At 46.9% G+C, this 27,864-nt stretch overlaps 4 protein-coding genes across 5 annotated transcripts; all 4 read left to right on the top strand.

Annotated features, from left to right (window-relative positions):
• The first annotated feature begins 6,941 nt into the window (after positions 1-6,941).
• On the top strand, positions 6,942-13,380 carry LOC120692199 (spliceosome-associated protein 130 A-like). Of its 2 annotated transcripts, XM_039975442.1 has the most exons (4): positions 6,974-10,196; positions 10,326-10,394; positions 10,583-11,074; positions 12,789-13,380. In XM_039975442.1, the coding sequence occupies exons 1-4, from the start codon at positions 7,134-7,136 to the stop codon at positions 12,924-12,926; spliced, it is 3,762 nt and encodes a 1,253-aa protein (XP_039831376.1). In that variant the 5' UTR covers positions 6,974-7,133; the 3' UTR covers positions 12,927-13,380. The 2 variants fall into 2 exon arrangements, with proteins under 2 accessions (XP_039831378.1, XP_039831376.1); XM_039975444.1 differs by lacking the exon at positions 10,326-10,394 and having other exon boundaries at positions 6,942-10,196.
• Positions 13,381-13,902: 522 nt separating this feature from the next.
• LOC120692269 (DNA polymerase delta small subunit) lies at positions 13,903-17,862 on the top strand. Its single transcript, XM_039975533.1, has 14 exons — positions 13,903-14,150; positions 14,252-14,381; positions 14,948-15,054; positions 15,153-15,276; positions 15,435-15,539; positions 15,640-15,755; positions 15,839-15,922; positions 16,008-16,076; positions 16,174-16,245; positions 16,345-16,436; positions 16,518-16,645; positions 16,826-16,927; positions 16,992-17,059; positions 17,247-17,862. Exons 1-14 carry the CDS (start codon positions 14,100-14,102, stop codon positions 17,304-17,306), a joined length of 1,308 nt encoding a protein of 435 aa, XP_039831467.1. The 5' UTR covers positions 13,903-14,099; the 3' UTR covers positions 17,307-17,862.
• Positions 17,863-18,811: 949 nt separating this feature from the next.
• Positions 18,812-20,185, top strand: LOC120691955. The gene is made up of 2 exons (XM_039975160.1): positions 18,812-19,061; positions 19,766-20,185. The coding sequence occupies exons 1-2, from the start codon at positions 18,919-18,921 to the stop codon at positions 20,034-20,036; spliced, it is 414 nt and encodes a 137-aa protein (XP_039831094.1). The 5' UTR covers positions 18,812-18,918; the 3' UTR covers positions 20,037-20,185.
• Positions 20,186-21,037: 852 nt separating this feature from the next.
• On the top strand, positions 21,038-22,135 carry LOC120691954. The gene is made up of 2 exons (XM_039975159.1): positions 21,038-21,631; positions 21,708-22,135. Exons 1-2 carry the CDS (start codon positions 21,227-21,229, stop codon positions 21,795-21,797), a joined length of 495 nt encoding a protein of 164 aa, XP_039831093.1. The 5' UTR covers positions 21,038-21,226; the 3' UTR covers positions 21,798-22,135.
• The last annotated feature ends 5,729 nt before the right edge of the window (positions 22,136-27,864 follow it).

Consider the following 27,864-nt stretch of genomic DNA (forward strand, 5'->3'; position numbering starts at 1 on the left):
CTGAAGCCTTCTCAGCCACACGATTGAAAAAACTTGGCCGCTTTATTTGCGATTTGGCTTGAAGCAGCGGACAAGTAGTGAGTCAGAGTCACATGGGTTTACGAGCAGCGCACCCCGGCCCGCGGGAAGTCGTGTGGGGCGGCCTTCGAGGCCCACATGGCAGAAGCGTAGTGTACTAGTGTGATGCAGCAGAAAATCGGCAGGCAAATGGCCTTAGACCTTATTCTTCACAAAAAAAAAAAACTGTACCTGGAGAAGTCAAAGTAGGATAATACGAGGTCAAACTAAGGTTCCAGTAATAATGCTACTGTATTATTTTAAAATATATAAGATCTCCACCTCTCTAACAGAGAAAAAAAAAAGCAAGATCTGTGCTTGCTGTCTCTGATTGAAGGCACGAGGATGTTCAGCTCTACGGCGGCGTGAACGTGCAGTTGGAAGAAGGTGCATGCTTGCATCATGCAACGTGGTGCTAAATTATTGGCGAAGCGACACGGAGAGTTTCAGGGGGTTCAGCTCAGCTTTGAGCGCTTTGCATCCGTCAACATACGGGCCGTATATGATACGCATACGGACGCAGCAAATGAGCAGATTGACATGAATGATGCAGGATTAGCGATAGTTTCAGCTCCAACTATTGTTTGGCCTGCTGCTGGCGACCCTTCTTTCTGCCCGCAAAGTTCCCAGCTCTGAAGTGGACGACGCAAAGTAAGTGAAAGCTCATCAGCACTGATAGGCCAACACATGTTGCAGGCAGGGCGAGAGACAAAAGCGATCAGTGACCAGGGTTAACTTTACCAGTGGGAACCGGTCCAGTTTGACTGGTCGGACCGGTTCCGGTTTCGGCCGGTACCCAACCGGCCAAAATTCAAAATTTAAATTTAAATTCAAAAAATGAAAAATTCCCAAAAAATTTCTAAAAATACTTCAAGTTGCGATGAATCTAATTGTATCAAATTTTCTCAAAAAATCGTTTATTTAGTATAGTTTGCGGGGATTTAAAGTTAAATCAAAAAAGAAAAAGAAAAAAATGGGCCGGCCCATTAAGGCCCACCAGTCAAACCGGCCGGTAAACTGGTTGCACGGGAGCTTTTGAATTTGGATTTGAATTCAAATCGGTCAAACCGACCGGTAAACCGGTAAAACCGGCCGGTAAACCAGTCAAACCGGCCGGTAAACTGGTCAGAACCAGTTGCACGGGAGCTTTTGAATTTATTTGAATTTGGATTTGAATTCAACCGGTTCCGACCGGTAACCGGTCAAACCGGTCCGGTAAACCGGAACCGGAGCCCGGCGGTTGCCGGTTGGGAAATAAAACCCTGTCAGTGACCGCTCTCCACTCTCCAGCTGATTGGAATGGTCTCGTGGCGGCGCTGTTACGCTTCAGCTTTGCTCTCAACTCTGAACTGCTATCCTGATCGCAGTGAACGTGGAGTACTATTTGTCAGGACTCATTACAGGTGATGACTAGAATAATGGCGCGTGAATTGCATTTTGATTTTTGAATTGTGATGAGTAGCCAGTAGGCCGTCGTCGCTTTCGCAGCGATCAGCTCAGCGGTTGCTGCGTTGCTTTGCGGGAGGAGCCATCCATCACCATCTCTTGAAAGAAAGACTGCAGTAATTATTATCCGATTATGAGTTAATTAGGCTCAAAAGATTTGTCTCGTAAATTACAGACAAATTATGTAATTAGTTATTTTATTTAGTTATATTTAATATTTTATGCATGCGTTCAAATATTCGATGTGATGGGAAATTTTGTAAAATTTTGGAATTTTGGATGCAAGCTCTATCCGCGACACGTCCCTGTGGGAGGAGAGCAATATTTTTGCCGGGTTTCCGCGACACGGTTGCACGGCGCGCGTGGTCTCTCGGGTGGCTTTCCGCGGGGCCTGTCGCCGACACGGTTGCACGGCGCGCGTGGTCTCACGGGTGGCTTTCCGCGGGGCCTGTCGCGGGGGGCGGCGGGTGCAGCCAGATCTGGACCCCCAAATCCCCTTCGGGCACGTACAGGTACAACAATCTTCTTCGGCCACTGTGCTGACGACCCGGTGCGGCTGGTACGGCACGTCTCTACCCTGGGTGGGTACGTACGTCCCCAGAGATGGACCATGTGGACGGGCCGGTGGTCCGTGTCCGTTGCCATTGCATCGTTGTCTGCGCGGACGGTCTGACGTCTGCGTGTGAGAGAGACCCGAGTAATCGATCGTAATTGAGAAGCTGCAGCAATTCCAGTTCCCTAATTTAATTGCTCTCAGATCGAACGAAGCAGGAACGAAAGCAATCCCTGTTTCTGTTTTGCAGCAGGAACAGAAAACCGCGGGTCAATAAGCCCCTGGTGCGGGTGCACTGTCGACGCCTGCTCCTTGCCATTGCTACCAGCAAGCACCGGTACACTACGACTACTGTGCTAGTAGTAGTAGGTGTGTTCTATCTCCCCGCCTCGTCTCCCTTATCCATCCACATAAGCACTAGCGTTGCGGCAGCGCAGGAGATTCGACTGGTCATCGGGAACCGCTAGTTTACGGTCAACCGTACGGAGGAGTTCCGTACAGTCGATTTTCCGACCGTTCGTTTTTTTCCTATTTTAATAAGTTTTTTGTCGTTTTCTGATTTCAAGAAAATTTTTCAAGAAAAAAAAATGAGAAAAAAAAGACAGAAAATTTTGACGAGAAAAATTTTAGAAGAAAAATTTGAGAAAAAAATTTAAGGTGGAAAATCAAAGAAAAAAATTGGAGAGCAGAAAATTTTTTGAAAAAAATTAAGAAACAGAGAACCTTCAAGAGAAAAAATCGAAAAAAATTGTACGAACAAATTAAAAAATTCAACAGAAAAAATTTTACATAAAAAAATGAAAAAAAGGAGACGCCGGTGACGGGGAGGCCGCGCTGCCCCGTCGTGCCTCCCTGTCGCCGGGGGAGCGCGGCGGCGGCCGCACCCAGGGGGGAGACGGATCCGCGCGGCGGCGGCGCCAAGGAGGCACCCGCCGACCATGGAAGCAGATCTGCGTGCCGGCGGAGCGCGGAGGAGCGCGCGGCGACCCAGGAGGTGGATCCGGCGGCGCGCGGCGGCCCAAGGAGCGCGGGATCCCGGCGGCGGCGGCGGTCATGGAGGCGACGGGGGGCGCTTCAAAGGGAGGCGGCCGGAGGGCCGGCGCGCCGATCGGATCCGCGATGGGGGAACCCGCCGCAGCGCCGTGCCTCACCCACGCCGCCCAGGGGAGGTCGCCGGAGCTCTGCCGCCCTCGCTCGCGCAGCTCCGCCGCGCCACCGCTGCCCGGGATCTCACGGAGAGAGAGGATGGGGGAAAAGGAGAAAGGGAAAAGGGAGCTGAGAGAGGGGAAGGAGAGAAGGGGAGAAGAGAGTGGAGAAAAAAAAGGAGCAATAAGTCTTAGAGGGGGTGGATGGACAGTGAGTTGTGAAACTCACGGTCAACCGCATATTCAGCATTGCGCTGGTCATCAGATGGCATCGCCTTTTGTTTTGTGTCTGATCCCTGATCAGCGGGCGCGACGCAACGGAGCGTGCGGCTTGACTGACAGCAACCGCGCGACCCGATTTGCGTTAACCTGTTGCGCTCATCCACCCAAGCCATTACCGTCCAGCAGCTCCTCCATCCGGCTCGCAATTAGCTAACCCTGTAACTGTAATACTGTATATACTATACACCCTAGAGACGGCAGCCTTGGAGCATCTGTGTTTCCCTGAGTCGACACGTGTCCCGCGATGCAAAAAAAACACGCGGAGAGAGGCGCACGTTGCCGCACGAGCTGGCCTCGCCGAAGGATGGAGTAGGGGAGGAGACGCATGGACGCCATCTCCGCCACGCACGAGCTCCGCTCTGGATGGACCTGTCGGTGATGGAGGGCACCGCACAAGGCGTGACGAGCAGGCGGCAGCAGCAGACCGATGAGCGCGGTGGAGGGGAGCTCGAAGAGGAGGAGGCTTCAAGGAGGCGGCGGTGGCCGGCGAGCTCAGAGCGCCACAATGGGCCGAATACGGCCGCCGCTGCCAGAGCTCGTGTGCGCCGCTCCGCCGCTAGATCCATGCCAGAGAGGGAAGGGGTGGGGCGCGAGTGCCGGCGTTCGCGCCAGATCCGCGCCGGGGAGGGCCGAGCTCGAGGCCGCCGGAGGGAGGAGAGGCGCACCGGGACGGAGTGAGGAGGCGAAAGGAGGATGGCCGCGCACACGCTGCCGGATCTGAGCCGTGCCGCCGGCGCTCCACCCAGCTGGGGCCGCGAGGAGAAGGCGCGGCCGCGCGGCGAGGTGGCGACGGTCGCGAGGAGTAGGCACGGCGAGCAAGCAGCGCCGGTGGCGGAGAGACGGGGGAGGGAGGGCGAGTGGCGGTGGAGGGCGAGGGACAGCGGAGGCGTAGCGCGCCGTCTCGCGGGCCCCGGGGCCGGCCGCCTCGCCTCGCCCCATCACACATACAGCGGTCCAGCCCAGAGATAATGACACAGCCCAAGACAATGCTGCAGCCCAGACAAACGAAGCCTGCGGCCCATGGATTCCGTCGAGCTGAGTGCGACGTAGCGCGCTGCTGTCCTAGTTGAATCAAATTGGGCAGCCCCTCCACGGAATCTCAGCGGACATAGTACATGCCAATGGGCCGTGCTGCAAAATCGATCGCGATTCCTTATGCGCTTTTTTTATTTTTATATTTAAAAAGAAACAAAATTTCAAAAATATATGCTAAATAGGGAAATTTTCAAAAATGGGTGCCTGTCGCCCCTCTAATGGGCGGCAGGGTGCCTGTCGCCCATCCAGTGGGCGACATGACCTAAATGTAAAAAAAAATTTACATTTACATTTAGGTCCTGGCGCCCAGGGCGCATTAAACAGTGAACTTATAATATTGATATAAAATCGTAGAAAAATAAAAAAAACACAAACTCAACTGTTCTGGATTCTACGAAACATTATCTACAACTTTTTTACATAAAGGTTTTCATTTGATCAATGTATCTTGCTCTATTTTAAATACCATTTTAATGCACTTTTATTTAAATCTCAAGATCCATCCTTTGGATGCATGTCATCTTTGGCCAGAGTGTTGCATATGGTGAGCATAGGCTTGTACAAAATTTGTAGGTCCATAAAAGATTTCTTGAATAAGTTTTTAAATTAGATCTTGCAATATGTCTAGTTTAAATGGGTTATTTATTCATGCTGCTATACTGAGTATTAGAAGCATTAACTTTTACAGTACCATTATTTTATTTCCTAAGAGCTATAAAAAAGTTTGGTAAATTTTAGATAAGCACAACTAGACCAAATGAATTATTTCAGATTTTTCTAGGTACAAGAACTATTTTTCTTGATTTAGATACATTGATCAAATGAAAAACTTTATGTAACAAAAGTTGTAGATATTATTTCATAGAATCCAGAACAGTTGAGTTTGTATTTTTCCGATTTTATATCGATTTTACAAGTTCACTATTTAATGCGTCCTGGGCGCCAGGACCTAAATGTAATTTTTTTACATTTAGGTCATGTCGCCCACTGGATGGACGGCAGGCACCCTGTCGCCCATTAGAGGGTGACAGTCACCAATTTTTGAAAATTTCCCTATTCGAAATATATTTTTAAAATTTTGTTTTTTTAAATATAAAAATGAAAAAAAAGACATTCCTTATGGCCCAAGTAGCCAGATTCGACCCATGTACTCGTTATTTAGCTCTGTTCTGCTTTGCCCTGCCACCCGCCTACCAGGCAGGAGCGTGCTCCTGCTGGCGCAGTTGCATGGCGCGGCCCAGCAAATGAGTTATTTTCGCCATAACCATTTTGCACATTCAGGGCCTCTTTGGCAGGGCTCCACGGCCGGCTCCAAACCCTGCTCCAGCCGGAGCCCTGCCAAAGGGTTGAAAATGCAGGTGCTCCAAGTATGGAGCTGCAGCTAGAGCTGCAAGCGGCTTCCATACGAGCGAGGGTGCCAGTGAAATGAGGCTTCTCGCGGCTCCATCCGAGGCCCACGTCCACACCCTCCATGTGCCCCTCAATTTCCAATTATTTACAGCGATTTTGCCACTCCCCCTTTACCCGTCTCAGGAGCCCGAGCGGATGGCCGGCGTGGGCCGTGGCAAGTGGCGGGGGTGGCCGACGGCGCAGGAGCTTGATCGGATGCGAGCGCGGCAGGTGCAGCGGCCGGCGGCGCCGGAGCTCGAGCAGCGGCGGGCGCGGTCGGTGGTGGTGGGTGGCGGCTGGCCCCGCGAGAGCCCGAGCGGATGCAGGTGTGGCAGGTGGCGGCGGCTAGCCGCGCGGGAGCCCAAGCAGCGGCAGGTGTGGGCGCGGTGGGAGCAGAGAGCAGCGGTGGTCGGAGCAAGGGAGCAAGGAGACGGCGGGCGGGTCCGGCTGCGAGCTGCGCAGGAGGGCGGGCGACAGCCGGTGGTAGAAGCTTCTCCGCGCGATGGGGATGGATGAGGCAGACGGTAGTGGATAAGGAGAGAGAGAATGGAAGGAAAAAGGAAAAAAGAAATAGAATGAAAAGAAATAAATAAGAAGAGTGTAAAATTAAAAAAGAAGGGTATTGTGGTCATTTTACACTTTCACTGTATTTTAACATCTACATAAAGCTGTTTTGCCAAACGTTTCTCCAAAACGGCTTCAGCTCCACGAGAGAAGCTGCTCCATCTAAGGAGGCGGAGCCGGAGCTGTTTTTGAAGGAACCGGAGCCCTGCTAAATAGACCATCAGTTCAGTCTCTGAACTCCATCATGCTACTTGTGCTGCGCTCTCGTTGAATTCGTTTGCAATTTCTTATTTCAAGTCGATTGAAATTTATGCGGCTGCGGGTGGCGGACTCTGGACTCATCCTATCCTTCCCTGGCCTCCCGCGTCCCGCCGGCTTGGAGGCGTCTTCTGAAAAGTACGCCTTCGTTATGAGAGAAGCAGAGAGGCGTAGCCACCAGAAGGCCGTGGGCCCGTGGCGAATCGCGACGCGGTGGCACACCAAGCCGCAACGGTTGGGTTTGGGTCGGAGACTAGGCTCCGATCTGAGGGAAGGGAAAGCCTCTCCGGGCCGCCAGCGCCGCCCTCCACGCTCTAAAACCCTAGATCCTCACCCCATCACTCCCCCACCGACCCGCCGCCGCCGCCTCCACCGGGAATAGGAGGAGGGGCCTTGGCGCCACCATGTACCTCTACAGCCTGACGCTGCAGCGCGCGACGGGCGCCGTGTGCGCCGTCATCGGCAGCTTCAGCGGCCGCGACACGAAGAAGTCGGCGGCCTCCGGGTCCGCCTCCACGCAGGAGATAGCCGTCGCCCGTGGCAGCACGCTCGACCTCCTCCGCCCGGACCCGGAGACGGGCCGCCTCCGCACGCTCCTCTCCGTCGACGTCTTCGGCGTCATCCGCTCGCTCGCGCAGTTCCGCCTCACCGGCGCCAACAAGGACTACCTCGTCGTCGGCTCCGACTCGGGCCGCCTCGTCATCCTCGAGTACTCCCCCGACCGCAACCGCTTCGACAAGGTCCATCAGGAGACTTTCGGCAAGTCCGGCTGCCGCCGCATCGTCCCCGGCCAGCTACTCGCGGTCGACCCTAAGGGCCGCGCGCTCTGCATCGCCGCGCTCGAGAAGCAGAAGCTCGTCTACGTCCTCAACCGCGACGCCGCCGCGCGCCTCACCATCTCGTCCCCGCTCGAGGCGCACAAGTCCAACACTATTACCTTTTCCCTCACCGCCCTCGACTGTGGATTCGACAACCCCATCTTCGCCGCCATCGAGCTCGAGTATGCTGAGTCTGACCGCGACCCCACGGGGCAGGCTGCTAACCAGGCGCAGAAGCTCCTCACCTTCTACGAGCTTGACTTGGGCCTCAACCATGTCTCCCGCAAGGCCTCTGAGCCCATTGATAATGGTGCCAATCTTCTTGTGACTGTCCCTGGTGGTGGCGATGGTCCGAGTGGGGTTCTTGTGTGCTGTGACAACTTCGTGCTGTACCGGAACCAGGGGCACCCAGAGGTTCGTGCTGTTATTCCACGCCGTGCTGACCTCCCTGCTGAGCGTGGTGTCCTCATTGTTGCTGCTGCTACACACAGACAAAAGAGTCTGTTCTTCTTCTTACTACAGACCGAGTATGGTGACATCTTCAAGGTCGACCTGGAACATAGTGGGGAAACTGTTACTGAGCTCAGGATCAAGTACTTCGACACCATACCTGTGGCATCAGCTACCTGTGTGCTGCGATCGGGTTTCCTCTTTGCTGCTTCCGAGTTTGGCAACCATGCACTTTACCAGTTCCGTGATATTGGCCGGGATGCGGATGTCGAGTCATCTTCAGCAACACTGATGGAGACAGAGGAGGGGTTCCAGCCGGTTTTCTTTCAGCCAAGGCCACTAAAGAACCTCATCCGCATAGATGAGATCGAGAGCCTCATGCCAGTCATGGATATGCGTATCACGAATTTATTTGACGAGGAAACACCCCAATTGTTCACAGCCTGTGGCCGAGGTCCACGCTCCACACTTCGCATCCTGAGGCCTGGCCTTGCCATTAGTGAGATGGCACGATCAATGCTGCCTGCTGAGCCTATTGCCGTGTGGACTGTCAAGAAGAATATCAATGACATGTTTGATGCCTACATTGTTGTGTCCTTTGCTAATGTCACGCTCGTGCTCTCTATTGGCGAGACCATTGAAGAAGTGAGTGACAGCCAGTTCCTGGACACCACTCACTCCCTTGCAGTCACGCTCCTTGGCGAGGACTCTCTCATGCAGGTCCATCCAAATGGTATCAGGCACATCAGGGAGGATGGCCGTGTCAATGAGTGGAGAACTCCTGGAAAGAAAACTATAACAAAGGTTGGATCAAACCGGCTCCAGGTGGTAATTGCCCTCAGTGGCGGAGAGCTCATCTATTTTGAGATGGACATGACTGGTCAGCTCATGGAGGTGGAGAAGCAGGACATGTCTGGTGATGTTGCATGCCTGGCCATTGCGCCGGTTCCTGAGGGTAGGCAAAGGTCCAGATTTCTCGCTGTAGGATCTTATGATAACACCATCCGTATCCTCTCGCTGGACCCTGATGACTGCCTGCAGCCTCTAAGTGTGCAGAGTGTATCATCCGCACCAGAGTCACTCCTATTCCTAGAGGTACAGGCATCAGTTGGTGGTGAGGATGGTGCAGAATATCCAGCCAACCTTTTCCTCAATGCTGGCTTACAGAACGGTGTTCTTTTCCGCACCAATGTTGACATGGTTACGGGCCAGCTATCGGACACACGGTCTCGATTCCTTGGCCTCAGACCTCCAAAGCTGTTTCCCTGTATAGTTAGCCACAGGCAAGCAATGCTTTGCCTGTCCAGCCGTCCCTGGCTGGGCTATATACATCAAGGTCACTTCCTCTTGACCCCTCTGTCTTGTGACACGCTTGAATCTGCTGCATCCTTCTCTTCTGATCAGTGCTCAGAAGGTGTTGTTGCTGTTGCCGGAGATGCCCTACGTATTTTCACCATTGAACGCCTGGGGGAGACTTTCAATGAGACAGCCATCCCTCTGCGCTACACCCCAAGGAAGTTTGTGATTCTACCAAAGAAAAAATATATTGCTGTCATTGAGAGTGATAAGGGTGCATTCAGTGCAGAAGAGCGAGAAGCCGCTAAGAAAGAGTGCCTTGAGGCTTCTGGTGCAACGGAGAATGGAAATGCGAACAATGGGGATCCAATGGAGAATGGTGATGGTCAAGAAGGTGGTGCTGAGGAGGGCAACACATTTCCTGATGAACAGTATGGTTATCCAAAGGCAGAATCAGAGCGGTGGGTTTCCTGCATTAGGATCCTTGATCCAAGAAGTAGGGACACAACCTGCCTGCTGGAATTGCAGGATAATGAGGCTGCTGTCAGTATTTGCACTGTGAATTTCCATGATAAGGAGCACGGCACTCTTCTGGTTGTTGGCACTGCCAAGGGTTTGCAGTTCTGGCCAAAGAGGACCCTTGCTGCTGGGTTCATCCACATATATAAGTTTGTCGATGAAGGGAAATCACTTGAACTTCTACACAAGACACAAGTGGAGGAAGTACCTCTTGCATTGTGCCAATACCAGGGACGGTTACTTGCAGGTGTTGGTTCAGTGCTCAGACTATACGATCTGGGGAAGAGAAAATTGCTCAGGAAATGTGAAAACAAACTTTTTCCGAGAACAATAGTGTCTATTCATACTTACCGTGATAGGATCTACGTTGGTGATATGCAAGAGGTATGCTCTCAATCTGTGTTCAATTCTGTTGCATTCCCCTGCTTATGAGCTTCGTGCCTTCGTCACATGGGTGCAGCCAAGAAGACAATTTTAATTAGTAAATTATGTATAACATGATATATATTTCAGCCTCTTGGCCTCGTTGTGATGTTCACAGTGACACACACGCCCACGCACGCACGCACACACACCTTCCAGGTTATTTTTCATGATACTTTCGCCCTTGAGTTTTCTAATATTCTGTTAAAGTGTTACTTCTATTGTCGTTCACACAGTTCCTTGTGGCCATTGTTATGTGTTAGCTTTGCATGTTTGTTCACCAGATTACCCCTGGCTTCCTTGCTTATAATTCTGATATATTTCTTTTATGTTGACATTCCTTGCAGTCATTTCACTACTGCAAGTACAGAAGGGATGAAAACCAGTTGTATATCTTTGCTGATGACAGTGTTCCAAGATGGCTTACAGCAGCTCAACACATAGACTTTGATACTATGGCTGGAGCTGACAAGTTTGGGAATATATATTTTGCTCGCCTTCCTCAGGATATCTCAGATGAGATTGAAGAAGACCCAACTGGAGGCAAGATTAAATGGGAGCAAGGGAAGTTAAATGGTGCCCCTAACAAAGTTGAGGAAATTGTGCAGTTTCATGTTGGTGATGTTGTCACAAGTTTGCAGAAGGCCTCTTTAATTCCTGGTGGAGGTGAATGTCTTATTTATGGAACTGTGATGGGCAGTGTAGGGGCACTGCTTGCATTCACCTCCAGGGAAGATGTTGACTTCTTCTCTCACTTGGAGATGCATCTCCGTCAGGAGCATCCACCATTATGCGGAAGAGATCACATGGCTTACAGATCTGCATATTTTCCAGTGAAGGTAAATTTTTCCGACCTGTCTTTATAGTTTATAGATGTCCCTATTCTATAATGTTATCAAGTCAATTGTTTAGCAATATTAGGGCATGTATAACAGTTTAGACTCTATCTGACCTTTTCAAATTGATTAATGCACGTATGAAGCATCGATCAAGCACAGATAAAATCTCCATGTGCCATTTTGTTGCTTCTTTGATATAAATGAGATCAAGCATAAATAAGATGAACACAAGTACAATATTTCTCTAGAACAATCAACATTACAGAACCAGATTGGCTACTAAAAAGAATAGAGTGATGAATTATCACGCATGGCAGGAAACAGCAAGCCCAATGAATATGGCCATAGTTCGGCTAGGCGCTCGCCTAGGCGCGATTACTAGGTAGTCGGAGGGTGTCCGCCTCGCCTATGGGGGCAGGCGGACCCCTAGGCAATGGCAGCTCGTTGGCAGCACCGGTGGGGGGTGGAGGAGCGCCTGGCAGAGGTCGCCGGGGGGGAGGAGGAGCTGCCGGCGGCGGCGGGCGCTCGCGCAGGCTTGTGCGAGCGGCTGTTGGCGCGGGCGCGGGCGTGGGCGGCGGCGAGCTTTGGCGCGTGCGCGAGTGTCGGCAAAGGGGTGGGAGGAGGGAAGGGATAAGGTGGATAAGATGGGCTGGGCCATTTTTATGGTGGTTAAGGTGGGCTGGGCTGTTTTTATGGGCCTTTCTTCTCTTTTCTCCCTATTCCTTAACCATTGATCCTCTATTTTTTTCTTTTCTTTCAAGTACTTAGTATGTATTAATAAATTAAAGCATGTATTGATCATCGCCTAGAAAACCACCTAGGAACGCCTAGATCCCGACTAGGCGCTAGGCTAAGGGTCACCGCCTAGAATCCGCCTAGCGCCTAGCTGAACTTGGAATATGGCCACTAGTGATGCTGCCCATATCAACTTCAGGACAGTGCAGCATTTTATGTCCTATATATTAAAAATGAAACATTAATCATTTTTTCAAAAATCATATTACATGTTTAGCTTAGTGTCACAAATGATATTATATGGTACATATGAAACAGAATCAGTATGCAGCAATCCTTTAAATGATTAGAAATTCACTATGCAGCCAGCTAGCTAAGTCAAACTTTATCTCTGAAGTCTGAGGTTACTGCATTCACTGGGACCATAGCATTACAAATCTGCATACATACCTCATTTTTGAACTGGAATGCATACTTACCTCATTCAGTTAGCAGCTTATGTTATAACTGCAATTCCATCATCTGCATGGACAGAAGCACAACCATAAAAAAAATGTCATGGAAAACGCACTAAGTGCACTAGCATCTTTATATATAAGCAGGCCATTCTCACAAAAATAACACCACAATTTCAGATCCAATTATGTACAATGCAGGGAGTTACATTGCTGATTAGTCAGTCTCAGGATTCAGGAAATAGCCGCGTCCTCAAACACTTGAGCGCAGCCACTAACTGAACAATTTCCAGCATCTAAACCAAGAGAAAACTAGCGTCTACAACATCTACACATCTAGAATAATGATGGGGTTATCTAATGGTTGTACATGCCCTTAAACATTACTCCCAAGATGGTTTCGTATCAGATAGGATATTTTCACATTAGCCCACGCCCCACGGAATTTATTTTGATGTTATTACAGCTGAACTGCAAAGGCAGTTTGAAACACGCTGTTACTGATGAATGCTTTTCTGTTACAGGATGTGATAGATGGGGATCTCTGTGAGCAGTATCCATCCCTACCAGCTGATATGCAGAGGAAGATAGCTGATGAGCTAGACAGAACTCCTGGTGAAATCCTTAAGAAGCTAGAAGACATTAGGAACAAGATCATATAAGCCACGGTGTAGTTTGAAAGAAATAGGGTAGTGGCAAATACAACTGCCTGGTCCTCGATGCTTCACAACTTGCATCCAGTTTGAGCTGTGGCAGCACTTCAAGATGTGATGCGGTATTCAACAAGTTCGGAGCAAGCTTGTGATGTGTGATTCCTTTTATGCTAGCCGGACCAGTCTACGTTTTAGAGCCAATCAAGCGTAGATTACATTACTGCACCGGAGTGGTCTTTTGTATCTCATAGAGCAGATTTCAGCTGATGTCTCGACTGTTTATTCCTTGGCTTGATGTAATTGAAATTATTCATGTTGGATGTTTTGTCGGTAGCTGCCTTGGTAATGTACCATAGAAGTTTCTCAAAGTGTTAGATGCCTCAGTGCCATCCATTTCATATTGTCCTGCCTATGGAATCCTTAACTGCTACACCTACTCCAATTTTTCATTCCATTCCATTAAGGGAGATTCCACTTTTTTTTTACTTTCTGTGTGTAGTTTGTAATTTCGAAGTACACTTCATTCGAAATTATTATCTTCATTCGACATTTCAGCCCATGTGGTTTCTGGGTGTGCTCACCTTGTACGCACAGATTTTTCATCGTTTCAATTGCGCGTAATGCTATACCGAATCAGTAGAAGACAGAAACAGCCCGATAGATCAATGTATTTGAAGGGAAACTTATGTTATGCAAACTACCTTCATATGCAAACTATGAAAATTTTAATTTAAGCCATCAGATCAACATCCAGTGGAGGGGCGTAGGGGGGTGGAATTATCCCATTTCCTATGCCTCTTGAATATTGATCCGATGATTTAAATTAAAATTTATATAGTTTGCATATGAAGTTGGTTTACATAACGCTTTCGAGAGAAACGGTCCGCAGTTCAAATCGCGACTCAGGCTGTCCGCCTGTCCCCACCTGCCCACGAAGCACAAGTTGCCGGCTGCAGCCCATGTACTCGACATTTCAGCCCAGTTCGGCTCCATCGCCGGAGTCCAGCCACCCGGAGCCGGAGTCCAGCAGGACTGGAGGGGAGGAGGGCGCGCGCGCTGCGCGGGCAATCGACGCTTCGGGCGGAAAAAATTGGTTTGGGCGCAGGAGGGAGGCGCGGAGAAATCCCGAAACCACTCCAAAGTCCAAATTCCCGAGCGCCACCCTCGCTGCCGCCGCCGCCGATGCCGGTGCCGATGCCGATGGAGAGGAAGCAAGCCGCCTACAGCAACCTCGTAAGCGCCTCGTGTCCCACCCTCGTCTTCTGCTCCATTTCCCTGTCAATCTACTTTGATTTGATTTCGGTCTCGGCTGAGCGTGGCCTTGGCGACTGCAGGATGAGAGGTACGCGATCCAGGGGGAGAAGTACCAGGGGCAGCAGTACAGCCATATCTACTTCACGCGCCTCCACCACATGCGCAACCTCCTCCACGCCCTCGTCCCCTCCTGGAAGCCACATCTCCCTGGTCCGCCCCCTTTCCCCTTCCCCTTTCGCTGTTCCTCATTTTGGTTGGTTGTGACTTGTGATAAAATTGCAATATTGTGGTGGCTAAACTAGGGTTTCCTGGAGGTTTTGGCTTGTGCAATTTGATCTGTAGCTGGAGCTCTAGATGCGAAATTCAAGTCACCCTGAGCCTGGTTAGGGTTTTAGAAGAAGCTGGGCTTGTTAAACAGGCTCCCTTGAGTGTGGATGGGTGTTGTGTCAGGGGTTTATGAGTTGCTCTTAAGGTGTTTTCATTATACTTGTTACATAGCTAATTTGTGGTATTGAAGTTGGTTGCTCGTGGAGTTTTTTTTTTTTGGAATCGCAGAGTTCTTTATTTATACACGGGTGTAGCTTCTGTAATAAAAAACCATTGGTGCTTATTACTTTGTCTGCTTTCTATTCTGCTTTCTCAGATAGGTTGTTTGCTTTTCAACTAGTAAATTAACAGATTTTCTAACATTAGTTGGTCTGTATGAACATGAACATGCAGTCTTACTGCCACCTTTGCTGGCGAGAAACTAAAAATTGGATTTTCCTACGTTACAGTCACTACGGTGCTAGGGCTCGAAGAAGGAAAGGACTGCATAATTGTTGGAACTTTATATAAGCACATGAAACTGAAGCCTTCCATTCTTGATGAATACTCAAAAGAGGTAGTATGACATTAAAGTTAGTTTTATGTGCCTTCAAGTATTGGTTGCTGTCTCTAATAGCCTGAGTCCCTGCGTTAACTCTATATATTTTGCCACAGAGGTCTGTAATTCCTCTTGTCAAACCACATAATTTCATGCATCCTGATGATCATCTCATTTTGGAAGATGAAAGTGGGAGAGTTACACTTGCAGGGGCGATACCTCCAGCAGCATTTGTGACTGGTAAGTCTGGTGCTTTCACTGAAAGCTGAAAATAATGCAATCACGACTTCTTTCATTGCTGTAGATTTTTTTTACCCAATATACAATCTTAATGGCTCTGCAGTCTACCCCCAAAACTTGTTCCTTGAAAATCATGTTCAATCGTCAATAATTGACAGGTGTTGTAGTAGCTCTCCATGGGAAGGAAACAAGTGCTGGCAACTTTCTTGTTGAAGATGTTCTTGAGGCTGGCCTTCCTCCGCAAACAGCATTGTCTAGCGCTGGTAATATTCTCCATATTGTCATGTGTTCAAATTTCAACACTTCACTCAAATTTTTAATCATGAGACGATTTCTCTGAAATTGCAACTACTTTGGTTACAGATGAAGACAAGTATGTGGTATTCGTGTCAGGATTAAGTGTAGGAAGTGGCACATTCAATCCTCTGCAATTTCAACTTCTTATTGACCATATCACAGGGCATCTGGGTGATGAGAATGTAAGCTATTTGTCTTTGTAAAGTAAATAAACTATAATATTCAAGCTACACTGATTTGGATTATTTTGTCGAAAATCACTCAGGAGCAAACCATAGCATCAAATATAGTTCGTGTTGTGGTTGCTGGGAATTCAGTGCATATATCACCAAGGTTTGTCAATGGTCAGGTAATATTTGCATTTCACATGTTTTCTGTGTCACTTATTCTGGTGCATTAGTATGTTGTACCAACATTTGGTTTCATTATGTCAGACGGTAGCATCAAAAGATCAATCCAGGATAGCAGAACCTATCAAGGAACTGGATATAATGCTTACACAGGTTAACAATATTACGTTTTCCTACATCAAATTTAGCACTGTAACTGTCCTGGTCCCTAAAATTGACCTTTATGTGATCCATGTCCTCTCCTCTGCAGCTTGTGGCATCACTGCCTGTAGATATAATGCCGGGGTGTCATGATCCGGCAAATTTTTCTTTGCCTCAGCAGGTGGGCCATAAATGTTGATAGATACTTATTGATTTGTACTAGTAGCACACATGTGTGTCTTGTGGATGTATTGCTAACTCGTCTCTTGCTTACCTGCAGCCTTTGCATAGATGCCTTTTCTCTGGGGCATCCACCTACAATACTTTCTCGTCGTGTTCGAATCCCCACCAATTCGAGCTTGACAGTGTCCAGTGAGTGTCATGTTTTGCCTTGACTTCTCTTGAGATTAGAGCACCTATGTAGGTTTTGATACAAGAAAGTTATATGTCTAGGTTTCTTGGAACATCTGGCCAGAATATAGATGACCTCTACAAGTACTCTGATGCCAAAGATAAGTTGGAATTCATGGAAAGAACACTAAGATGGTGCCATCTTGCTCCTACTGCTCCAAACAGCCTAGGTAACCCTTCCTCTCCCGCCCAATTTGGCATGTCAACTGTCAAGATTGTTGGGTTAAAAACTAGTATTATTGTCATCCATTTATTTGCATGTGGATCCATTATTGATTGATTGATCACTTATGGTAATTGTATACTCCAAAGCTAGAAGTCCTTCCTCACACATATATCTTTTTATTCAGGATGTTATCCATACACAGACAAGGATCCTTTCCTTGTTGAAAGTTGCCCACATGTCTGCTTTGTTGGGAATCAGGATAAATATGAAACTCGATTGTTGGAAGGTAGTACTTCATGTAAAACTTCGTATGTTGTTTGATCACCCAACTTACCCTCCTTACTATCCAGGTCCAGAAAAACAGAAGGTGAGGCTAATCTGCATCCCAAGGTTCTCTGAGTGTGGAGTTGCTGTGATGGTATGTTTAGTTATGCATGATGACTTTTTATTCAATGACTGAGATACAGTCATTTGTTACCTGGTTTCCTTTAATGGAAAAGAGGACTTTACCTTTTGCTTCATTCTTGATCTTTTCCTTGTTACAATTGATTCTTGTTTGATATAATGAGATTAGTTTGTAACAAAATATTTTTATGCTAATGCAGCTCAATTTGAGGAACCTAGAATGCAGCACATTGAGTTTCTCAACAAGTTTTGATGCCTGAATAAGCTCTGATTCTGGGAATTCCAGAACACTTCATTGTAGCACATGGAATCGTGCATTGGAACAGGAGTGGAAGCTTTCATGAGGGAATTCCTGGACTCAAAATGATGTGGTTGTTCCAGAATAGTTCTTTATTAGATGTATTGATGGCCTTAGGTTTTCCCTATTAGATCTGTTGATATAACTGATGAATGCAGTTGTTGCAGCCAAAGCTGAAACTGATTCTGGACAGTGTGTAGTTGTCCATTTCTAGTTTTCTACCAATCAAACAGGAGCTGATGCTTCGTTTCCCTGTCACAATCCGTCCGCTGATTAGTTTGTCAGATTTATTATCATCAGATGTGTTCCTATGCGACAAAATCAAATATTGGAGAAACAGACGAGGACATCAACATTTGGGGGATTGTGTGTGGGGATGATGATATCAACCAGCACCCAAGAATTCGATACACCGGCCTAGAAATTTGGATCTTTATTTTGTTGAATGCGTAACTTTAAAGCCGTGTTTGTACCATAGGAGTTTTGCTGTAATTCACAGAAAACATCGTAGTTCCTACCAAAAAAAAGTCATGATAACTCTGGTACCAAATGGGCATGACCCTAAAACGTAAAATTATCTGAAGCTTTTGGCTGATCAAAATTTGATTGCTTTATCTTGTTTGGGCAGTTTTTTTTCTCCTACTTTTATCAATACATCTTGGACAGTGCATGTTGCCGGCCACTTCAAAATAAATTTGGCTCGTGTTTAGTTTTTGCAAAAAAATTTGTCAAAAGAATCTTACCAATTTGAAGTACTAAATAAAATCTATTTACAAAACTTTTTGCACAGATGGGTTGTAAATCGCGAGACGAATCTAATAATGCTAATTAATCCATGATTAATTAATAATTAGCGGATGGATACTGTAGCATCACTGTTGTAAATCATGGATTAAGTAGGCTCATTAGATTCGTCTCGCGATTTACAGCCCACCCATTCAAAAAGTTTTGTAAATAGACTTCATTTGGTACTTCAAATTAGCAATATTCTTTTGCAAAATTTTGCGTTTACGGGGTGGGAACTAAACAGGGCCTTGGTATCGACATCTTGTTCTTCAAATTACCCTGTAGCCATCTCCTGAACTGAAACAAGTGGGGAGATCAGCGGGACAGTGGGTCACCCTATGTTTGGTTTGGGCTGAAAAAATTGCACTTTTGACTATTAATTTAGAGTATTAAAAAAAGTCTAATTACAAAACCAACTGTAGGACCCCTGATAAATTCGCGAGACCAATCTAATGAGGCATTTGACCGCACAATTAGAGGATTGTTACTATAGCATCACTGTAGTAAATTATAGATTAATTACCGTCATTAGATTCGTCTCGAAAAATTACACCCATCTGTAAAAAGATTTCGTAAACAAACTTCGTTTAGTACATCATGCATGCATTCGTCTTTTTGCGAAATTTTTTTTTATGGTCCCAACCAAACACGCTAGGATTGCAAATCTTTATGTGGCTACAGGTCACCGCAGCAAAATGACAAAAAAGCAGAGCAACAGATCCGTTTCCGCACATTCCTAGTGCTCGAGGTCGAGGCCACTGCTCCCCATTTCCATCAAGCTTGTCGCCATGGTCGCCATCTCCCCCCACCTCAACGCGGCCCTTCCGTTTCTGCCGACTCTGCGGCCACGCCCTCGCCGGCTTCCGCCGGACGCCTTCGCGGCCCACGTATCCCCTCAACGAACCGCTGTCGTCGCCCTCCATGGCTCCAGGTGCGTTACCCTACTTACCATTACCGCACGCCACGGTATCGTTGGGATTGGCTGGAAAAATTTCTCGCCTTCCTTTGTTTTAGCTGTTGTAGTCTGCCTCGTTAACCCAACTGCATGATTAGATCCAAGTACCCTTGGACACATTTTCACACGAAGGCACTGGAGAACAAAAGGGGACCAATCTATACGTGATGTTTTTCACCCCTTTCGCAAATTCACTGCTTATGTGGTTCATTTCTTCAGAAAACTAGTGCTAGAATGGTGTGTTCTCTGCCACTCAGTTTACAAGGTTTAGAATTTCGCCAGGATTTAGTTTAAATCTGAACTATATCCCATGCACCTTCCTCTCACTCAAACAAGTATGTGGATTTGGATCTCTGTAATCACGAATACATGATATCTAAAACATTGCAAGGGCATTCAAGTGAGAAAACGCCATCCTTGTTTCATTTGATGATTGGAGCTATGCTTATGCATGCAATTTTATTTACACACACTCAGTTTCTCACATTCCTGCTTGTACGTCTGTGGCAAAGTGAGTATAAAACTTACTTTAGCAAGAAAGTAAGTTGGCTTTCTTTGGACTATCATCTGAAAAGTATAAAACTTGTCCACTGCAACTTGCTCATTTATATTAAGTGACTTGGCAAGGAATACTTTTGCAGTCTTCTCAGAGGTATCACGCTTGATATTTTGCACTGCAGGCATTGCAATCCTTTAGCAAGAAGATTTCATGGGTTTGAGAATACAATAAGCTTCTGGACGGAGCACAACAAGCAAGCTCTATTTGCCTCAGGCAGGGATTCTCCAAGCACAAAACAGAGCAGCTCCCGTGGTGATAGCTCGAGTTCTCCAGATGGCCCACCTGTCCTTACTATCCTGGCAGGTGTCATTGTGTTCCTTCTTGTCCTTTGGGTGATTGGATCGATCCTTACCTGGATTGTGGGTTTGGTCTTTGGTGCTGCAAAATCTTAGAAGCTTGGTTTGAGGGTAGCGGAGAACCTTTTCTGTTGTATATACTTTGCTTGTGCTGTAGTTTGTTGCTGAAGCCTTGAATAAATTGCATTTGTCTCATTGTCTGGTATGTTTTGAAGAGGAAGTCACGGATGACTGCAATTGCATTTTGTGCTGTTGTCTAGCAGAGACAGTTCTTGAGTTCCATTTCTGCTTTTGCAAACCAGGTTTTACAATTGCAACTGCTTTGAAAAGTTCATAATACTTGCTGAATATTTGAGCCGCTAGAAATGCAAATTCATCCTGGCCAATTTCATTTCATTTTTTTTTGTTTTGAAATATTAATCCAGTCCTATTTTGCAGAACAAAAATCTGTTACTACACTTGTACAAGCACGCAATCTTTTTTCTCTTAAATTGAGACCCAAATCTGGTATGAACTCATCATCATGTTAGGGTATCCCTTTAATGTGGGCTTTTACAGCTATTAACTGCATTTCGTAGGTGTCAGGTCCGAGGTGCCTTCCTTTGCCATCTGTGGGAAAACATCATATACGTTGCCTGAGTGATTTATTCACGCTATAACAGCTAAATAATAAATATATACCTGCACGAATAGCTACAACGTCCACACTCCACTGCACAAAACAGATGCTCAGCAGGAGCTAATCAACCAAATGCTCTACTCCACTGTACCTGGGGTCCTGTATGTACAGTAACAGAAACCTTCCCATGAGCTCATCGCCTCAGCCTGGAACAAAAAGAGCAGGGAGAATCTGGTGCGCTGAAAACCCCACGATGACGGGGCCAACAGTTCCAGATCACTAACGGCCCGAATCCTGAGCTTGCTGACCGATGATTTCCGGCCGGTCACGGGAGAAAAAAATAACACTTAGTGCAGGGGCGGACGCGCTGCACTTTGTTTCTTTCATTCCAGGGGAGGGAGGGAGGGAGGGAGGCAGCGGCCCACAAGTGGACCAGCCCAGAAGCCGACCTCACCTCACCCCGCGCCCGCCGGCACGTGAGAAGTGAGATCCACCCCGCACCCGCGCTCCCCAACGGCTATATTCCACCCGTTCCCCACCCAAACCCCCCGCATTTAAATCCAGCACGGCCCCCGCGATCTCCCGCTCTCCCTCCTTCCTCCCCTGCACATCCCCACTCGACACAGTCCCCGCTCGCCGACGCCACCGGTTCGACCCCCTGCCATCGATGGCGACGCCGCAGAAGAAGCAGCCGCAGGGCGCGGTGTCGGTGCAGCACGTGGCGAAGGCGTCCTCGGACGAGCTCCTCCGCAAGTTCGCCGACCCGGACGCGCGCCACCTCGCCGCCGTCCCGCCCCGCCGCAGCCTCGCGCTCCGCCGCAAGCGCTCGTCCCGGCGCGTGGCCTCGGGGCTCTCCGCGCGGGACTCCGACGCCGCGGCGGCGGGGGCCACGGAGCTGGCCGCGCCCAAGAGGCGGCGGAGCATCGGCGGGTCGGCGGACTGGAGGGCGGAGCTGCTCCTGCCGACCACCACGGCCGCGGCCTCCGCGCGGAAGGCTCAGGCACGCCGGGGCGGGGCCTCGCGGCTCGACGACGCCGCGGGCATCGGCCTCATCCTCGCCGCGCTGGAGCGGGTGAGTGGAACTACTATATGCAGATTTTCTGACTGCATTGGCTGATTCTGGATTGGCTTTTGCCGTTCTTGTATAGACGTGGAGGAAGACGGTGGCGGGGGCGTCCAAGATGTTCGTGGAGAGGCACCGGACGAACCACGTCCTGCTCATCAGCGACATGGTCTGAGACTCTCAGCCAAACTCGGCCACGCCCACGCGATGATCGAGCCCTTTCGCTCGATTCGATTGGTTTGCTTTGAAAGTTAATTCGTTCGATTGAGCATTCATTTTAGCATCTACTAGTAGCAGAATAAAATGGTAGGGAAGAATGAGGGCGAATTGGTTACTGACCTCTGTGTAGTTCAGCTTCTTCACTGCCACTTGTCAGTGTGATTTCCCGTGAGTTCGTTTGTGTTCTTTTTCTATTTTTTTCTTTTTTCTCTGATGAACCATCGTCTCAGGGACCATGTTGTAAATTGAAGTTTGCAAAATACTTTATCAATTGGCTTTACATCATTCACTGCACATTTCTGTATTTACTTTTCTTAATGTCGTATTAACAGTGCACACTGTGGTGATTAGGACTTCTGGCCTATTATTGGGCTCGGATTTTAGAACCAATAAATGGGCCTTATGAGCGGGCTCAGTCCACATACTACTTTGTGTTGGTGTGAACACAGGTGACCACTAGTCTAAACTGGTGAGCCACCATTTTTGACCAACAATAAATGAAGGGCTTGATTGGAGCCCTAGAACTCACCAGGGGAGCCCCCCCAGTGTGTGGTGCTCAAGAATATAAGGGGTAGAGACCCCAGGGCAGAGGCACCTACGTGAAACTAACCTAAGCCTGCCTCTGCTCGCTTAAGAACCCAATCTACAAAGCACTACGAGCACTGGGAAGAGGCTTCTTAGACCCCTAACCGGCTAGAAGAAGAAGGAGAACAAGAACAGAGGAAGAACAAGAAGACGGGAGCTCAAGATCAAGGTATTAACCCTAAATCCGAGCCCTGTTTGTGGTTCTCTCTTAGGCTAGTGATCCTACAAACTAACACTTTGCTCCTTGCATTTTGGGCAATCTGGCCTTTGTTGACTTGTTGTTCTGAACCAGACTCTCTCTCTCTCTGGATTATCTGACATCTTAAGATGAACAGCAAAGCAAACCCACCGCCGACTAACTGCGAAACCCCCAAGCTCAGCTTCCACAAACCCATGCATGCATTGCATGGATGCAATCCCAGCTTCCACAGTCCAAAGGGAACCCACTAGAGATGCAGATAACGTGTTGTTTTTACTTGGCAGCTTCAGATTGTGCAAAAGAAAGGCGCTTTCAGTTCTTTTTTTTTAAATTCCTAACACCGGCAGCTTGTGCCTTCTCTTTTTCCAGAAGACGAAGGAGATCATCACCAGCCTTTAATCTGCCTTTGCGAGGGCTTACTTTTGTTTTTTTCTAGTATCTTCAGACGAGCTTTCACTAGCTGATTTAACATGACTAGTTCCGAAAGGCAAAAGTAAAGGCGAGGCAGATATGATGAATGATTGATCCAGTCCTCTCCTTTTCCGGGGTCTCTGCACCAGCAAATAAAGAGGTAGCAAACCCCCTTCAGGCCTTCACTAAGAAAACATGGCTCATCAGACTACCACCATTATTGTGAACCCAGGTCGTCTTTCTTTGGGTGTGGTGTGGGGTCTCTCTTTACATCAGTCGCATTGATCAATCGGGGAACCTGACTTCTGGATTGGCGACGACCGTGACACTTGGAATAAAAATCTGAATCACCTCCTGATGCAAGAAACCAAGTCGGACACGTTGATGGACACCATCCTTCTAGCCATACTAATCCAAACATAAAACAAAGTTACAATTGACGCACTCGCCTGAATCGGCTCTTGTTGTAAAGATCAGAGGCTAATCCGAGAGCTGTGTTGCTTCCTTTTTCCGGCAGGCCAATGGAGCAGGGACGCCTCTGCACGCGTGTAGCCGCCGGCACGGAAGTGTCTGTCTGACACCGAGTTCCTCAGCAAGAGCAGCTGGTTTGGCCGTTGCCGGGCGGCGCGCTGGCCGGCCGGAAGGCTGGCTGGTCACGCTCTCCACGAGCACGAGTCGTCACCGCGCGAGCGATCGATAGGTTCGCGCAGGGCGACAGACACCGCGCCGCTTTCTCGCAGCTTCCACGTCGCGTCGAGCGAAGCTGAGCTTTGCCTATTCTTTCCACCCGAAACGGCAGCGGTTAGGTATCCGGTTGGGGGTGGGAGCAGTGGGGCTGCCTTTCCGCGGCGCGTCCCAGTGCTGTGCTGATCCTTCTGGCTTTAGCAAAGCAGGCCCACCGCTTTAGGCCTCGTTCGGTTCCAACGGAACGACCAGAAATGAGGCCTATTCGTTATGGATTTGATTTTATAGGTTCAAAATCCGATTTATAACTTAAATTAGTCGTTCGGTTCACTCCGTAGCTGAATAGAGCCGGCCTTGTTTTTATTCCAATTTGCTTCTCTATTCTGGTCTCTTAGAGCAAGTATTATAAATGGTTGAGAGCTAGCTGAGATCCTATGTGGAAAAGAGTAAGCATGAGAGAGAAGAAAGCAGGCGACTAGTGAAATGCTCACTTGAGCAGGCGGAGAAGTTGTGCCGTGTATGCTAGTAGCCGATGGTCTCTGCTCTGCATTAAATGTGTGATCCACGTCCAGGACACTTCTTGCAGTTGCAGCCGGCTGTGGGCGTGTGCCATTAGCCTTGCTCTTAAGGACCCAGAATCAATCCCCATATCTTGACCTTGGGAACGAAACCCTCCGGATCGAGTGACACAACCAGATCCACTCATTCCCCTCCAAAAATGAATCCGTTCGACGATTCAACCCAGAATAACCGAACAAAGCCTTAGTTTAGTTTGCAGTGAAGAGATCTGGTGGATGTGGAGTTAACCGGAATAATTCTTGCTGCTTTCTCCTCCATGGTAGGGCTCATTAATACAGCATCATACGTTCTAGGCTCTTTTAAGATTTGATTATCTTAGGTGTTGTTGCTCGCAAGATGCATGTCCGACAGGGGGTGAAGCCAAACGAGAAAGCCGTCGAGATCGAATGCATTAAACGCTAAAACCGGTCATATGGACGAAGAGTGTTAAACAGTGATTTTCTTTTAATTTTGGTAAATTTTATCGGGGTCCGGCAACCCCGTGGCTGCATGCAGCTCCGCACCCAACGGACGACTATAGAATTTGTTAGTTTTTGTTTGGGGCGAAACCATGAGTGTGACATGTTCGTGCATGGACAACTCCTATTCTGTATTAGACCTGGGCATGGGCTGCCCGACCCGACGGATCCGACCCAACCCGTCCGAAAATAGCCCGACCCGACCCGAAGAGTTTGATGGGCGGGCTCGGGTCAAAATTTTTGACCCGGTATGACTGACGGGCCGGGCACGGGCTAAAAATTTTGACCCGAAACCCGAAAAAACCCGAAGGAACCCGACATTTTACATAGGCCCGGCCCGACCCGACCCGACCCGACTGGCTGTCGGGTCGGGTGCGGGCTCAATTTTACGGCCCGACCACCGGGTCGGGTTGGGCACGGGCCGCTAGAAAAAACACCGGGCTTTTTTTGGCCCGACCCGAACCCGACCCGGCCCGGAGGATGCCCAGGTCTATTCTGTATAGACGAAACAAGTGTCGCATTCACGATTGAATTTCGCAGCACGAAATGGATAGGTCGTACGAACCCTCGTACGAACCCGGCAGCAGTCTGGCTAAATACGATTGGCGAGATACGCTCTGTTGGATCTTTTTATATCTATTATATTATTAAAAAAATATTAAAAGAAGTCATCACGTTCTCCAAAAAAATCTAGAAATTTCCACATTAATCTAAAAAAGAGAAAAAATTTGCACCGTTGGATTTTATAAAGATCTAACGATTCAATATAACTCAAGAGTCTATATTAAATACGATTAATAAATAGCTAATTTCTGATTTAAAACATTAAGGAAAATTAGGACATGACAAAGAGTCCTTGCCGAATTTGATTAGTAAATAGCTTAATTCAGAATTTAAAAATAAAGAAATTAGGACTTAACCAAAAATACTAAATAGGCAAATTTGAAATTATAAAATTATAAAAATTTGCATTAGCACTCGATAAAAAATGACATTAGCCGAATAGCTAAATTAAATATTTAAAATATAAAAAATTGGCATCGAATATTACTAATAAATAGATAAATGCAAGAACTAGAATACAAAAAATTATTGTTGATGTGTATAGTTATTAAGAAGTATATTAAGAATGAAAATAGCTAAATAAATAGTATAGGTCAAATGCAATAATAAATACCCAAATTTGAGTTTCATGCCAAATAAAATTAATAAATACTCCAATTTAATGGAGATCTACATAGTATTTGTATATATAATTTAGGGTCAGTTGGATCTATGCCACTCCAACTTCTTGAAATTGGATTTCATGTTGAAATTCATGCCATTGAGTGGCATGATTTTGAACATGAAACCCAATTTCACGGAGTTGTGGTGGCATGAATCGAATTTTCTCTATAATTTACACCATTCGATTTAATGAAGATCTAGCCATCTAAATTGGCAGAGTCCATGTCTAATTTAGTGAAGATGCAATATTCTAAAATACCCAAAAGTGTTTGTATCGAACTAAATTTAAATATAGAGGTCGCATGACATGAAAACTCATGTTACCATCTATGTCTCGCATTAACCCTCTTTAAAGATGCAAAAAAAAATGACAGCAGCATAAGCGTGACAGCGCGACATAATTGTATTGTGTCTGTACTATAGAAAGAGATAATTGCTTTAAAAAATCTTCGGAACGCCCTGCACTACGGCGCCACCATATTCTTAGCCCTAGATTCCAAATCACAACTTTTCGAGTCTCAAGAACGTCCTGCAGTACATACAGATGCATGAACACTGGATTCTACTCAAAATCATTGCCGAACTCAATCAATCCATTTCTTCTAGAGCAACCAAACGTCAAGATAGGAACGAAAAAGATAATGACAATGCGCAGAGTTTCAGATATTGCAATCTATTGCAAGACCATCTACACCTTTATGATTGTCAGTGTGGGCCAATGAATACGCATGCCAATCAATGTGAGAGAAATATCCACCGAAGAATCAATGTTTTCTCCAAATAATGATTATCATCATAAATATTGCATATTCCTGAAGAACTTTAGTTATACAAACTAATTTGATGGTGGTCAACGAAGATTCATGATTCTGTGGGCATACAAATAGTTCCATACAAGTAATAATCGCTGGGATAAAGAGTAAAGCATTGGGAAAAATCAGGGACTTAGTCGTGTGAGGAATCAAATAGCATAAATAATTCTTAACTTTGTTATCCCCGTCTAATCTTCTATAAATACATGAAAAAACACTAGGCATGGAACACAAATGTGATTTATACCTCTAAAAAAGTATAGAGAAAGAGAATAGAAAATAATAAAGAAGCAACAAGGTTGAATGGGTAAGGAAACTAAAAAAGGAAAATAGAAAAGGCAGGCATGCATAAATGTTGCATATTGCTGAACACCTTCAGTTATACAAACTAATCTGATGGTGGTCAACAAAGATTCACGATTCTGTGGGCATATAAATACAGATATGTACAGTATGCATCCGTATTCAAGGTGATCTTAAATTAAATTCAATCCTCAAATTAAGATTTTGCAGGTTAAAGTACTAAAATATGCAACTATAATATATAACAAAGCAACATAAAAATAGAATTTGTTCCACTAAAAGATTCCAAAGTTAGATATATTCCATCGTGACCCATATGTCATTGACTCATGTGAGCCCCACATGTCAGTGAGCTAAAATTTAATGATTGATATGAATTCCTATGCATAGAAAGTTGCAGGTAGTATTCAACAAGACCAAACGAAAGGTAAATAAATTACCAAATACATCTCTTTTGTCAATGTAATTTTTTTAAAAAGAATTAAATAAAAAAAACTAGCTACCCGCGCTATTAGCACGGGCCACCATATTCGTCGAGAGGATCTAGAAATTCCCACGTTAATCTAAAAAGAGAAGGATTTGCACCGTTGGATTTTATGAAGATCTAACGGTTCAATATAACTCAAGAGTCCATATTAAATATGATTAAACATAGGTAATTTCGGATTTAAAATATTAAGAAAAATTAGGACATGACAAAGAGTTCTTGCCGAATTTGATTAGTAAATAGCTTAATTTGAAATTTAAAAATAAGGAAATTAGGAC

The sequence above is a fragment of the Panicum virgatum genome, chromosome 9N (assembly GCF_016808335.1).
Source record: "Panicum virgatum strain AP13 chromosome 9N, P.virgatum_v5, whole genome shotgun sequence".
In the NCBI taxonomy this organism is placed as follows: domain Eukaryota; kingdom Viridiplantae; phylum Streptophyta; class Magnoliopsida; order Poales; family Poaceae; genus Panicum; species Panicum virgatum.